Source organism: Vulpes lagopus, chromosome 16, assembly GCF_018345385.1.
Source record: "Vulpes lagopus strain Blue_001 chromosome 16, ASM1834538v1, whole genome shotgun sequence".
Classification (NCBI taxonomy): domain Eukaryota; kingdom Metazoa; phylum Chordata; class Mammalia; order Carnivora; family Canidae; genus Vulpes; species Vulpes lagopus.
Genome location: NC_054839.1, coordinates 57,217,780 through 57,232,059, shown reverse-complemented (window position 1 = coordinate 57,232,059; position 14,280 = coordinate 57,217,780). Strand labels below are relative to the sequence as shown.

The 14,280-nt window shown below is 39.3% G+C and overlaps 1 protein-coding gene and 1 pseudogene across 1 annotated transcript in view; one reads left to right on the top strand and one right to left on the bottom strand.

The window, feature by feature from the left end:
- The window catches only part of HTR2A (5-hydroxytryptamine receptor 2A), a 62,408-nt gene extending 56,212 nt beyond the window's left edge, over positions 1–6,196 (top strand). The window contains exon 4 of the mRNA XM_041730884.1: positions 2,742–6,196. Coding sequence (XP_041586818.1) covers positions 2,742–3,541 — 800 coding nt within the window. The 3' untranslated portion in view covers positions 3,542–6,196. The remainder of the gene's footprint in view (positions 1–2,741) is intronic.
- On the bottom strand, positions 4,337–13,987 carry LOC121476924 (annotated as a pseudogene).
- Positions 13,988–14,280: the final 293 nt, after the last annotated feature.

The following is a 14,280-nucleotide window of genomic DNA, read 5'->3' as shown; positions in this document are numbered from 1 at the left end:
TGTCAATAAAAGAAGCGTTCACGGCTGCTTATTATATGTATTCCACCCTTATGAACATTCTACTACTAAAAATATGCAATGATTTTTATGGGACATTTGGAAATCTGAACACTGATTCTATAATAATATTAAGGAAACATTAAATTTCTATTTAGGAGTAGGAATGATGTTGTGATGATATGAGGTTTTTAAAGAATGTGTAGCTTTTATATCTACATAAGAAAATATTAGGATCCCTGGATGGCTCACCAGTTGAGTGTCTGCCTTCTGCCCAGGGTGTGATCCTGGAGTTCCCAGATCGAGTCCCACATCGGGCTCCCTGGATGGTGCCTGCTTCTCCCTCTGCCTGTGTCTCTGCCTTTCTCGGTGTGTCTCTCCTGAATAAATGAATAAAATCTAAGAAAGAAAGAAAGAAAGAAAGAAAGAAAGAAAGAAAGAAAGAAAGAAAGAAAGAAAGAGAGAGAGAGAGAGAGAGAAAGGAAGGAAGGAAGGAAGGAAGGAAGGAAGGAAGGAAGGAAGGAAGAAAGAAAGAAAGAAAGAAAGAAAGAAAGAAAGAAAGAAAGAAAGAAAGAAAGAAAGAAGAAAATATTTACAGGTTGGATGACATGATGTCTGGGATTTGTTTCAAAGTAACACGGGAGGGGTTAAAACAAGATTGCCCTTGAGCTCTTATTGTTGAAGCTGGTTGATGGGTTTACTGTGCTAGGTTTGTTTTCATTTCTCAGTGGGTTGTGTTTTTTTTGTTTGTTTCTGCATATGTTAGAACTTTTTGATAGTAAAAAGTTTTTTAAAAAAAGAATCAGGAAAAAATTTTAAAAATAAAAATTAAAAAATAAAAAAAGAATCAGGGACACTTGGGTGACTCAGCTGTTGAGCACCTGCCTTTGGCCCAGGGCATGATCCTGGAGTCCCGGGACTGAGTCCCAAATCGAGCTCCCTGCAGGGGCCCTGCTTCTCCCTCTGCCTGTGTCTCTGCCCCTATCTCTGTGTCTCTCATGAATAAATAAATGGAATCTTTAAAAATAAAGAATAAAAAGAATCAAATTTATTATTTATTAAAATATTTATTATTTATTAAAAATAAATATTTATTTATTATTTATTTAAAAATAAAAAAAATTATTGGTGTTACTTCAAATTCACACTAGAAAATCACTTTTTCTAAGAATATTTTAAAAATATGTGCGATTTTCTCTTAACTATAGAGAACAAACTGAGGGTTGAAGGAGGGAGGAGGTGAGTGGGGGATGGGTTAAATGGGGGATGAGCATTAAGGAAGGCACTCGTTGGGATGAGCACTGGGTGGTGTATGCAAGTGATGAATCACTAAATTCTAATCCTGAAACCAATATTATGTTGTATGTTAACTAACTAGAATTTAGATAAATATCTGAAAAATAAACAAATAAATTAATAAAAATCTGAGACAAAAGTATTAATTAATTAATTATGTGCAATTTTCCCAATTGGATGTTACACAGAATAGGAAGATCTAAATCTGCACATAAAACACTGCCCGTACGTATATATTTACATGTGTGCATGGAAACAGAAGAAGAAACTACATAACACGTAAATTATAATTCCCCTGGCTGGCAACAATACATATTATTATTCTCTATTCATTGTTACTTTCTATTTTTCAAACTTTCTGAAAAGAAAAGATGTTTATAATTTTATGAGGATATTTTTATGAGCTAATGAAATAATGTTAGGAGAAAAATAGCTACAGAACTGTGTATGAAACCCAAGTATATAATGTGTGTGAGTGCTGTGTGTGTGTGTGTGTGTGTGTGTGTGTGTCTGTGTGTTTATCTAAAATAAATAGCATCCGATTGTGAATGGTGATTATCTCTGGATGGCAGCTTCACTGGTCATTTTTATTTTTGTGTGACTCCATGTATTTTCTTGAGTTAATAAGTGTAACGTTGTAATCAGAAAAAAATGCAAGATTGAAAAAATTTATGAGTTAGATTTATTGTACTTTTTTATTGTATTTTTTTGAAGATTTTATTTATTTACTCATGAGAGACACAGAGAGAGAGAGAGAGGAACAGACACAGGCAAAGGGAGAAGCAGGCTCCATGCGGGGAGCCTGACATGGGACTCAATCCCAGGTCTCCAGGATCACGCCTTGGGCTGAAGGCGGCACTAAACTGCTGAGCCACCTGGGCTGCCCATTATTGTACTTCTTAAAAAGATTTATTTATTTATTGTAGAGAGAGACAGTGCATGTGAGCAGCGGGGAGACGTAAGGCTGGGGAGAGAGAGAGAAGGAAAGAGGCAGATTCCCTGCTGAGGGTGGAGCCTGACAGGGGGCTCAATCTCACAACCCTGAGGTCATGACCTGAACCAAAACAAAGAGTTGGACACTAAACCAACTGAGCCACCCAGGCACCCCCCTGTACTTCCTTGTAAGTAAAGGACTATCTCTATGGGCCAATGTGACGTACAAGGACGGGAAACCATACGTTATATATAGCTTATATTTTATATATGTGTGTATATATACTACAACTATATGTAACGAATATGTCACTACAGATAACTATATATTAAATTTATATAATAACCACATAATATCTTGTAAGTTCAAGAGAATTTTAAATTCTCACTGCAAGTATATATTGAGCTTTTAGACAACGTCGATATAGAATCCTGTGCGCAGCCACCGTTGTGTAGCGGTGCTCCCCCATAGACAGCCCCTCAATACTCATGTGCTCTTCTCTGTCCAACTCCAGGTATATCTATGCCAATACCAGTTTTCGGGCTACAGGATGATTCCAAGGTCTTTAAGGAAGGGAGCTGCCTCCTTGCCGACGATAACTTTGTCCTGATCGGCTCTTTCGTGTCGTTCTTCATTCCCTTAACCATCATGGTGATCACCTACTTTCTAACCATCAAGTCGCTCCAGAAAGAAGCCACCTTGTGTGTGAGTGATCCTGGCACACGGGCCAAGCTAGCGTCTTTCAGCTTCCTCCCTCAGAGCTCCCTGTCTTCGGAAAAGCTCTTCCAACGATCAATCCACAGGGAGCCAGGGTCCTACGGCAGGAGGACTATGCAGTCCATCAGCAACGAGCAGAAAGCTTGCAAGGTGCTGGGCATTGTCTTCTTCCTGTTTGTGGTGATGTGGTGCCCATTCTTCATCACGAACATAATGGCCGTCATCTGCAAAGAGTCCTGCAACGAGGATATCATTGGAGCCCTGCTCAACGTGTTTGTCTGGATCGGTTACCTCTCCTCGGCGGTCAACCCACTAGTGTACACACTGTTCAACAAGACCTACAGGTCGGCCTTCTCCCGGTATATTCAGTGTCAGTACAAGGAAAATAAAAAACCATTGCAGTTAATTTTAGTGAACACTATACCGGCCTTGGCCTACAAATCTAGTCAACTCCAAATGGGACAAAAAAAGAATTCAAAGAAAGATGCCAAGAGCACAGATAATGACTACAGCATGGTTGCTCTAGGAAAACAACATTCAGAAGACGCTCCTACAGACAGTATTAACACAGTGAATGAAAAGGTTAGCTGTGTGTGATAGACCAGTTGCCATAGCAACGACAGAGGGCACACTGGGCAAATTTTCACCTATCTGGGGGAAAAAAATAAAATAAAATAGGGAGACTGGGAAAAAAAAAGCCAGTCTAGTAGAACCAACAATAATATTTATATGCCTCATTTTATTCTGTCAATGGAAGAAAAAAAAAAAAGCAGGGTTAAATGACACAAAACGTGCATTTCAAAAATGTCCTGACAGCATTTCGGCTGTGAGCTTTACAATACTTGTTTTTAACATTGTAAATGATAGGTCTTTAAAATAATTAGCTTTTATTGTATAATTATAATGAGGCCACAAATAATTCTAAATTACCTTCTATTTCAAGTGGAAACCTTGCTACCGTGTTGTTAATTGATGGCAAGGGTTGGTTGCCTACTGCTGTAAATAACAATCGCTCTACGTAGTGAAAACTGGTTGACTACAATGACCTCGTAAAGAAAAACCCTCTTTGAAACTTACTATGCTATATATTTTGAACAACAATAAAAAAAAAATAGACACTAAGGACAGTGTTACGAAATCGTATTGCTAAGAGCATTAAACGAAATACTTGACGACTTTTTCATCCCTGCTTTTTCACAGATGTCATTTGGAAATACCCAACAAAGTTGCTGGCATTTGCTGCACTTCGAGTTAATTCTTCTCAGAAGTGAAAAAGTTTCAAAGTGTTATTTAATTATTTAATCACTACTGCTGCTTTCTCTTCTACTACTTGTGCTTTATGCTCAATCTCCAGCGTGGTCTTGTTTAGTGTTTGTTCTACTAGGTAAACTATCAAAAAGGATAATTTAACATTGCCAAATACGTTTCTGGAAACTGCTTCTCCTCAACAGCACCATAGCGGTGTTTGGTAACTCGCTCCCTGATGACTGCACCGTGCATGCCCCCCTTTGAGCAGTAAGCAGTATTGATGTCACTGTGTCAAGATTGAGGAGTAAACTCAGGTTTTTGGCTACTGACAGCAGTAGAGTCTTGGGATGTCTCTGTAAAAATGCACGTGGCTTTCCTGTGGGCACCCGTCAGGTAAATTGATGCTCTCAGATCAATCAATCTATATTCTCTACTAAAACTGTCCAGTTTTGGTCTCACAATCATCCACTGGGTGTATACTATCTGTGAAGAAATGTCCTAGGTACCAAGGATCTAAAAATAATTGCAGCAAGCTCCTTTAAAGAAAATGGCCTAATTGGAGTGGTCCTTGTCAAAAATATTAATCAGCAGACATTTTGAGAATTGGTTCTCAACTGTTTTCTTCTTACCTGGTTCAGAAAAAAAAAGGCTTGTTTGGACTCGGAGGGCGGTTTTCTCCGTAGGTTTCCCTTGGTTGCCAAGGAATACCGACCAAAGGAGCGAGGCGGGGAATACTACAGGAGGCCAAAATTTGCAATTAGTCTAGAAATACACACCTCAGCCTGGACCCAACCTATCCCTACCAACATTTTAAGGAAAATTTTTGTTTCACTTCCCTAAACACTAATTATTACTCACTGACCCTGGACTCCCTAATACAAAAAAAAAATTTTTTTAAAGCAATAATATAATGTTTCATAGAAAAGTTTGCTAAAGAGAGAAAGATTAACAGCAGTTAATTCACCTTGATATCACTCTAGATTAACCTTACTGAAACAGATGTTAGATGAGATGCGATTACAATACTGAAGCATTTCCATTAAATGAAAAACTTTTTTTGAAATTAAAAAAAAAAAAAAAGAAAAACTTTTTTTGCTCTAAGCCACTTGAAAAAAATTTTTGCTCTAAGCCCCTTGAAAAATATTACAGCTTTGAAAACTGAAGACCGTGGGCCAGGCCACTGCGTAATTTGGAAATGCGTTGAGTCTCTCCAACAGTGCCCTTCTGGACACACGGGAAGGTCTGTATTTCAAAGCTCGAAATTACAGTAAGCCACTCCTATCCGGGCTGTATTCGAACTGACCCACTTTAATGATCATACGAACAGATAAAAATGCACGTGATTCCAAAGCTCTGCTCCCATGTATTTGCCATAGTTTATAACTGCCCAGCTCATTAAGTATCAGAGAAAAGATCACAGATTTTTAGCCCCGGATACTCAATCTTGACCAGAATGAACATAAATACTGCCTGACAGACGTCTTTTGACTACAGATATATTACAAATGTGTGTGCTTTTTCTTTCCACGGGTATCTATCGAGTGTATATAGACAAACATGTATCTGTGTATATGTACAGACACGCTCTCATGCACTTTATTCGATATTTATATATTTATATGGAGAAAAAGCAAGAGTCGTTGAGGCAAACACTCAGTATATAGATATACACACGTTTGCATGTCTGTATCCCGTCAACTACAATGTGAATTCATGTTCTAAATGTGTCTCTGACCTTCCACTGCTGTCAAAGCGGATTAAGATGTAACAGAAGCATCGGCTCTTTAAATAAACTGGAAGTTCACCTCAATTTTGTGGCAAGACTTTCACCCCATTCTGTGAGGGTGGTGGAAACGGTGGTCCTTATGTATAGTTGAGTGACCCTGAATGAAATGGTACCTTTGGGCCCCCTTTCTCAGTCTGGGGACTTTCTGACCACTGAGGCTTTTTAAAAATACACCCCTCACCCCCAGTGACACGCAGTGCGTGAAGGACTGTGGATCTGTGGTCAAAGGACTCACTCCTGATCCACAGTGTTCTTAAAATACAATGAGCGACAGGACCCTACTTTACGGTGAATGGTAGATTCTTCTATATTTAAAGAAAGGAATTAAATGCCATATAGTTAGGGGGAAACACTCAGTTGAGACAATACTTCATCCACTTGGCCGCAGCGCCACCTCATGGTCAAATCCAACCAAGTTCCTGCCCTGCTTTCCGCAGAGGGTGCTTCTCCCATTTGTGCACCAATGAAACTTATTTATAAAGTGTTAAATTATTCTGTGCCATAGATCAGAAATGCAGTGACGCTTAGTCTGTGTAATGGTTTTCATCGAGGTGATTCTAAAAGACTTCAAGAAAGAATGAATGAGTATAAATAAAGTCTCCTCAAAAATCAATGCAGTTTGAATGAGTATAAATAGTCTCCTCAAAAATCAATAGTTTCGTTCACTAAAGGGAGTCACCCAAAGCTTCCACTCTCCGACTGGGAGCTTATGTGTCACCAAAGTGTTTTAAGAGGACGAGGCCTGTGCTTCTGAAGGTCAATGACTGAGCTAGGATCTACCTGGTTGAGTCTGATTTATGCTGGTGATCCAGTTGGCGGTTACCTGCAGCAGACAGATGCTCTCCACGTTTGGTCACTGTATCTGCTACCCCAGAGGCTAGAAACCTGGAGAAAAAAAAAGAAAGAAACATGGAGAGCCAGCGCCACACCCCCAACACATGCACACAGGTACTGGTGGGTATGTGTGTCCAGGTGCACCCCCAAGACATGGACAGGTGCATTCACACAGACGTCACACCCATCTTCACAGGAGATAATTAAAATAAACCAAGAAAACACACGGTATCCTTGAATAAACTGAAAAGCTGCCCTGAGTCATCCTTCCATATCTAAATGTAGGAAAAGTTCGGGAAACAGGGACAGTAGGTATCTCTGCCAGGGGTTTATAGCTCCATGTATGGGCTACCCACCATGTGCCAGAATTAAGCCAGTTGCTTTGCTTGCTCTACCTATGGAATCTTCACAACCATCCTGTAAGTAGCTATTATTATTTCTTAGTTTTCATAGGTAAAGAAACTGAGATTCAGAACAGTTAGTAACACGTTCAAGGTCACACAGCTAGGGGGGGAAAAAGGTGGCAAGTTCCAGCCTGGGTCATCTGACTCTGAAGCATAAATTCTTGCCCCGACCCAGCGTGGCACAGGAGAACAAACACAGAATTCAGAACCAAAAGATGCAAATTGGCATCTCAGCTTTGCCCCACACTGGTTATATAACCAGGGACAAATCATTTAATAGCCCTGGGCCTCAATGTCGTTGTCTATGAAAATGGAGCTTCTAGTACCTGTCCAGGCTGACTGTCATTTAAATGAGGCCATGGCTGTGGCCGAGCATGATAACCTGTAAAGCACTTTGTAAATGTCATAACTTTTCCAATGTCATATTGGAAAGAAAAAACCCAAAGCCGGTACATATTATTATACACCAGGGCAAACTGTGGGATGGTCAATATTATTATTCAACAGCTTCTACTATCCTTCTTGTAAACATTCTCATTTTTAAAAACTTTTAGCTTCTGCTCTGTCCTCACCATGATGCAGACTTTCCTTCACGAAATGTTCCTTTTTTCTTGCTTACATCAAAACGTACCCATTCTGCGACCCATTCCATCACGTTGCTCGTCTCTGCTAGAGCACTAATAAGTCGTTCAAGCTGACAAACCGTTGCCTATCACTGAGGTCCCTTTAGCTGTCCACATTGATCATAACCCAAAAGGTAAAAGCGTTAGAGCCAGGAAGTCAAGTGAGAAAGAAATTTAGGGACAAGAAGTATTCTCCTGGCATCACCCAATGACCCACAGAAAAACAAGTACCTTCAGAAACTTCATAATGTGTACAAAGTTTTCTAACTTAACATTAAATTTTAACCCACAATCATAATGATGATTTTGAAGAAAGCATCTGTGATTTTTAAGATTTCACTCTGAACTGCGAACAAACAACTAAGCTTATCTCAAGTTCTACATTCAGTAGACATTTGCCCCCATTGAATATGCAGTGAGACAAAACTTGGTTAATTTTTTATTATTTTTGCAGGTGGTTTGCAAAATCAAATGGTTCCTTGCTTCCCCTTAATGACGTACACCCCAATCTTAGCTCTGTTCTTCCCTTTTGATATTTAATAACGGTATGCCCACCTGAGCCAACACATTACGGGAAGTTTGCACACCCGACTGGAACCTCAGGATTTGATATGACCCCATTGTCCCGGAAGACTGAGGCAGGACACCTAGGTCCAATCTGTTGCTACTGTCTGACCCCGGACAAATCAATGCCTTTCTTCTTCAACTGTATAATAGGGAACTACAGCCAATGATCTTTTCAAAAGGTCTCTTCTAGGTCTATGCTTATCTCATTGCTAGGGAGTCCAGTCAAGGCTTTGATGAACCAAGACACAGCTTCATGAACAAAGAATATTCCGGAACAATTTTCACATTCTCTTAAATTCTTCAGATGTATTGCAAATAAATGACAGCTGTAACTTTTATATGGGAGTATCATAAGAAAAATTAAATTAAATTAAAAATTAAATTATGGATCCAAGGACTTTCTAAGATATGAGATCAAGAGTCAGATATCAACACAAATGACTGCTATGGTGGCATTTTTCTCACCATCAGCCTCATTTCTACACAGTTTCTAGCTGGTACAAGATATCTGGTTGCTCTTTTAAACAGCCCCCAGCCTTCCTAAAGAGCAAATGCTATCACTAGTCAAGTTCAACTTCTTTGGAGGGTTAAGATTTAAAAGCTCAAAAAAGATTGAGATACCACGGTGCAGCAAAGATCTCTTTTTTAAAAAACAGCTAGATTTTTGTTGAAAGTGAGCCAAGGTCATTTAATTTTTTATTTATAATTAAGATTATAACATCTTCAAAGGTGTTTATTCCAGCTTCTAGAGAGCAGCACAATTTGTACTTCCTGTCCTACATTTATTTCAGATATTGAAAGGAAATAATATGCCATTATTCAGATGATCTTGTCTTAGTTGGGGTGACCCCAAGTACAGAGCCAAGACAAAAACCTGAGTGCAGATCATGTATGTGGAGTGTGATCCCAAGTAGCAGATAAAGTTAGGGAAGAGGTAGAGTCTCTTTAGGGGTATGGCATCAAGGATACCACAGACAATGAAGAATCAATTCCACAGCAGCAGCAGCAGATGACTTGGAACTCTGCTACAGCTGGCACGAAAATCAAAGGTGGGCCACAAGCAACTGGTTGAGAGCTTGCATGAATGTTTTACCTCACTGGTCATTAACCACAACCTCAAAAATCAAAATGCATCCTCAAAAGAAAGTGGTGTTATTATGATTAGTAACAATATTTAAGTGAACACACATTCGTATTGTACAATCATGTCTAAACCTATTACTGAGACCCTATGACCAGCAAACACATTTCCTATAGAATGAAACTTGATCATTCCTTTCAGCTTTGCTAAGAAGGTTCTGGATAGCCAATATCATTACCACAGGAAACCTAGAGAAGCTCTCTAACATCCTAATACACAAATGACAAGTTCTCTGTATGAGTTCTACTTATGCAGCCTAAGTAATAATTCTGAACTACTGAAATATATGGAACAAAAAGAAACATACTCAATAAATTTAAAAGCCAGAGGAGCTAAGACATCATCTGATGCAGGCTTCTCATTTAGCAGAAAGGGTGATCAAGAGCCAGGGAAATTAGAGAAATTATTCAAGGCCACCTGGCCAAGCAGCGTCAGAGCCAGTAATAGGATCCAAGCCTCACATCTTCCAAACTCTTACTTTTCTCCTTTTATATGAAAAAAAGGATCTAAGAAGGGCCCATTGGTCTATAGTCGGTATGGCTTATTTATTCATATAATCAAAAATGTATTAAAGCAGGTTGAAATAGCAGTGCTGCAAACTCATTTATTCTCCCCCACAAGTTTGTTAGTGAGGGTCTACGATGTATATCTTTTTTTTTTAAGATAGATTTATTTATTTATTTATTTATTTATTTATTTATTTATTTATTCATGAGAGAGAGAGAGAGAGAGAGAGGCAGAGACACAGGCAGAGGGAGAAGCGGGCTCCATGCTGGGAGCCCAATGTGGGACTTGATCTCGGGACTCCAGGATCGTGCCCTGGGCCAAAGGCAGATGCTAAACTGCTGAGCCACCCAGGGATCCCTTACGATATATATCTTATACCTCAGACACCGATGGAGTGTAGGAAGTATCGAGATGAAATTACTCCCTAAAAAAATTAATAAAAATAGCATGTTTGGTGGGGAATTATCCTGTCCTCTCTACAAAAATCATGTTTGCTTTGCTGAGCCCACTAGCTTTGTCACAAATTGACCTAATTAATATGTGGACAACTTAATACATGTACCCAAAAATAACACTTCTTAAAGAGAATGCATCTGAAAGATACCCTCAAGGCAATGCCTCCACTCTCTGACTGATGTTTCTGTGGCTGTAGACCCTAAGCAGATTCATGTAGGCCACTGGCAAAAGTGTTAAAAATAATGAATTTGGAAGTTAGTTTTAAAGAGGGAAAAAAATTAAAATTAGATCTAATGTTTAGGATCCCTATCTCCAGGCTCCACTATCAATGTTCTACATTCTACAGGACACAGGCTCACATGGGGTATATAAAGAATATCCAAATTATGGGAATTGAGTCAACAGAGATAAGCAAGCCAAGAATTGTCTTAAAAGGAAAAAATTTCAAAAAAAAAAAGCAAATTCAAAACTACTTTGCACAGCATATATATATATTTAATAATTTGTCTCTCTGATATACTGAAAATGAGAAATATCTATAAGTATTTAATTTCTAAAAATGAGATGGCGGGTCTTTTTCTGAATTAGCAGGAAATAGGAAATGTTAGTTATTCATGAGTGATTATGAGTATGACAAATTTAATTCAACTAAACATATTCAAGACTGAAGAGCAAGAAGAGTGATTTGCATGAAAATGTCACGCTATTCTCAGCCTTCAGTTCACCAGAGAACTTGCCTTTGATAAATTCGTCCCTGTACTTGTCTACAGAATGTGGAAGCTCTGACTCACATTTGCTCCTCCATCTGTCCACCAGATAGGCCTGACCAACTAGCACCACTCAAAAAGAATACATCTTGTCAACCTTAGAATTATGAGAGTCATGATGCAAATACCATGTTATCTCAATTTATGTTAAGCACAATAAATAAAACTTTGAAACTACAGGTACATTTATGTAACATTCTGCTTTACAAGATTTGCTTAATGAATTTGAATTTGAAATACAAATTGGAGGGACGCCTGGGGGCTCAGTTGGTTAAGCATCTGACTCTTGGTTTCCACGCAGGTCATGATCTCAGGGTCATGAGATGGAGCCCGGACTTGGGCTCTGCAAGGAGTCCATTAAAGGTTCTCCCCTTTCCCTCTTCCTCTACTCCTCCCCCCTACACCCCCATTTACACACTCTCTCTAAAAATAAACAAATTAATCTTTAAAAAAAAAGAAATACAAATTTGAATTTGCCAGTAAATTTGAAAGACAAGTTATTTCCCCTTGGAAAAGAATATTTTTTTATTTGAATTCAGTATTAACTTGTGTTGCTACCTGTCCTACTTGCTTCGAAGAATTCAGGCAAAGTACACCTACCTCCTTGTAGGAAGATGATAGTGTGTATATAAACATAAATTACAATGCTTTGATATTTTTTTGAAGTAGTGAAATTAAACCCAGAACCGTCCAATCTACCTTCTTTATAGTAGGAAATAAAGCAGAAGGAAGAATATAAGGAAGACACTGACACTACTATTTATTGAACGACTATTTTGTACTAAGGGACTTCACATGTGAACACATTAACATGACTATCTGCAGGTCACCGTAGCCAGCGAGCAAACTGTGTCCCAAAGGGAAATTTGTCCAATTTGCCTAAACTAAGGAACAGAACCAGAATTCAAGGTCAGATTTCCGTTAAGCTTTTACTGTTTCCTATTTCCACTGTGGCAAAGATCAGAAAACATTGTCTATAAAGAGTCAAGTAGTATATATTTTAGGTCTTGTGAACCACAGGGTCTGTCGCAACCATTCAGCTCTACTGTGGTAGCATGAAAGCTGACAGAGACAACAAGCAAATGAGAAGATGTGGCTGTCTCCCATTAAAACGTATTTACAAAAACAGATAGCAGGCCAGATTTGGTCCTTGGGTAACAGCTAGCCATTTGGGGTCTATGCTGTCCAGCATCAGCAATAATCACAACAGACACGACAACTATAACATTCTAGCATCAGGGTTGTAATTGTCAAAATTCATTTGAACCCTTCGTTGAATGCTAACGATCGTGTTCCATCCTTTAACATATCATTTCATTTAATCCTTAAAGTATCAACACTACAGTCTGTATATAAGGAAACTAAAGATTAAGGGACTTGTCCAAACTCTTACATGGTAAATGGTGGAGCTAGATTTTGGATCAACAGCCATATTCTCAGCCACTTGCTTGGTTTCCTCCCTACCCTAGAAGTAGGAGAGCACATCTCCAATATGCCTGCATCATGTCCCAGACCTCCCAGGCTAAGTTAAATCAAAGAAAGAAGCTCAACAGAATTCTAACCTTATTTAAGCGACAGCTCCTCCTAAATATCCTAACGTACAATGCCGAGTAGATTAGACATTGCTGAATAAACATAATTTTAACCTGTAAGTATAGTTCATCATCAATATGATTATTCTTACCTAAAGGATCTTCCCTGATCTTATAAGATACAATCACCATATACCGATTGCTATCTCTTCTCATGGCTCACCTTCATGCCCAGAAATTGTATCCAACATTAAATTCCTCCTAATGAAAGCTAAAAGAATAAACCCTATGTCCTTCATACCAGTAGAATTATGCTCAAAAATAAATTTCTGCTATTACCTTCCTACTTCTTGCACGAATGAATAAAAGAAAGAATATGAACTGAGAAAAAAACGCTGTTTAAAATGAGCACTAGGCATACTGGTTAGTTGAAAAATCTCAAGTTCCTTCAGAGAACCTAGTTTATTGTCAGTAGACCCATAGGAATGAGTAAGCAGCAATCACAAATGTCAAAAAGACCTCACAGAAGCCCAGAAAGAAAAGCCCAGGTTCACACCAATTCTAGGGCCTGAGGTTACACAAGCACTAGTTCTTCTACTCAATCATCCATGGGACCCAGCTACTCTCTCTCAGCCTGTTCCTCTCTATGCCTCTTTCACTCTTCCTGTGTCTACCACTTGGCTTCCTTCTAACTTCCCTTTACCTTTTTTTTTTTTTTTGGTAGTTTTATGGTTTTTATTAACACAAATATGACACGCACATAAGCTGTCAATTCATTTTCTTCGTTATGCAGTCTGGCATTGGGATTGGTGACTCTGGTGGCCAGTTGGGCTGCCCTTTCCACAATGGCTTTGCAGTTCTTGGAGGATACATTATGAACAATCTCTGCACGATAAGATTTGTTGCACATCCACAGCACTTCAAGCTCCTAGACACTGTGGACTAGGAACTTCCAGAAGCCACTGGGCAGCATGTGCTTTGTTTTCTTGTTGCTCCCATAACCTATGCTGGGCGTCAAGATCTGGCCCTTGAATCTTTTGCGTACCATACCTATTGTCAATGCCTGGTTCCCACCAGTTGTGCTTAATTTTGACATATCGGTCTGACTGGTGCCAGATGAATTTCTTGGTCCTCTTTTTAATGATCTTGGGCTCCACCAGAGGTCTGAGGGCTGTCATGATGCCCAGCAATAGATGGCTGCCCCCTCCGCAGGCAGCGCCGAGGAAGAGACTCGCTTCCCTTTACTTGTGACACCCTCCCTCTTGGTCCACTATGACCTCTCTCTACTGCATGGACTTCCATCTTCTACACATGCCACTAGTTACTTGATCTTAGCTATACTGTTCCAATTTCTAAAAGATGGTGATCCAGTTGGCCCAGATCCTCCCTATATAGGCAGAGACTTTGTTCTGAGCCCCCCTTCTAGTCCACTACTGTAGTATGGCCAGATGCTCTTCCCAATCCAATCAGC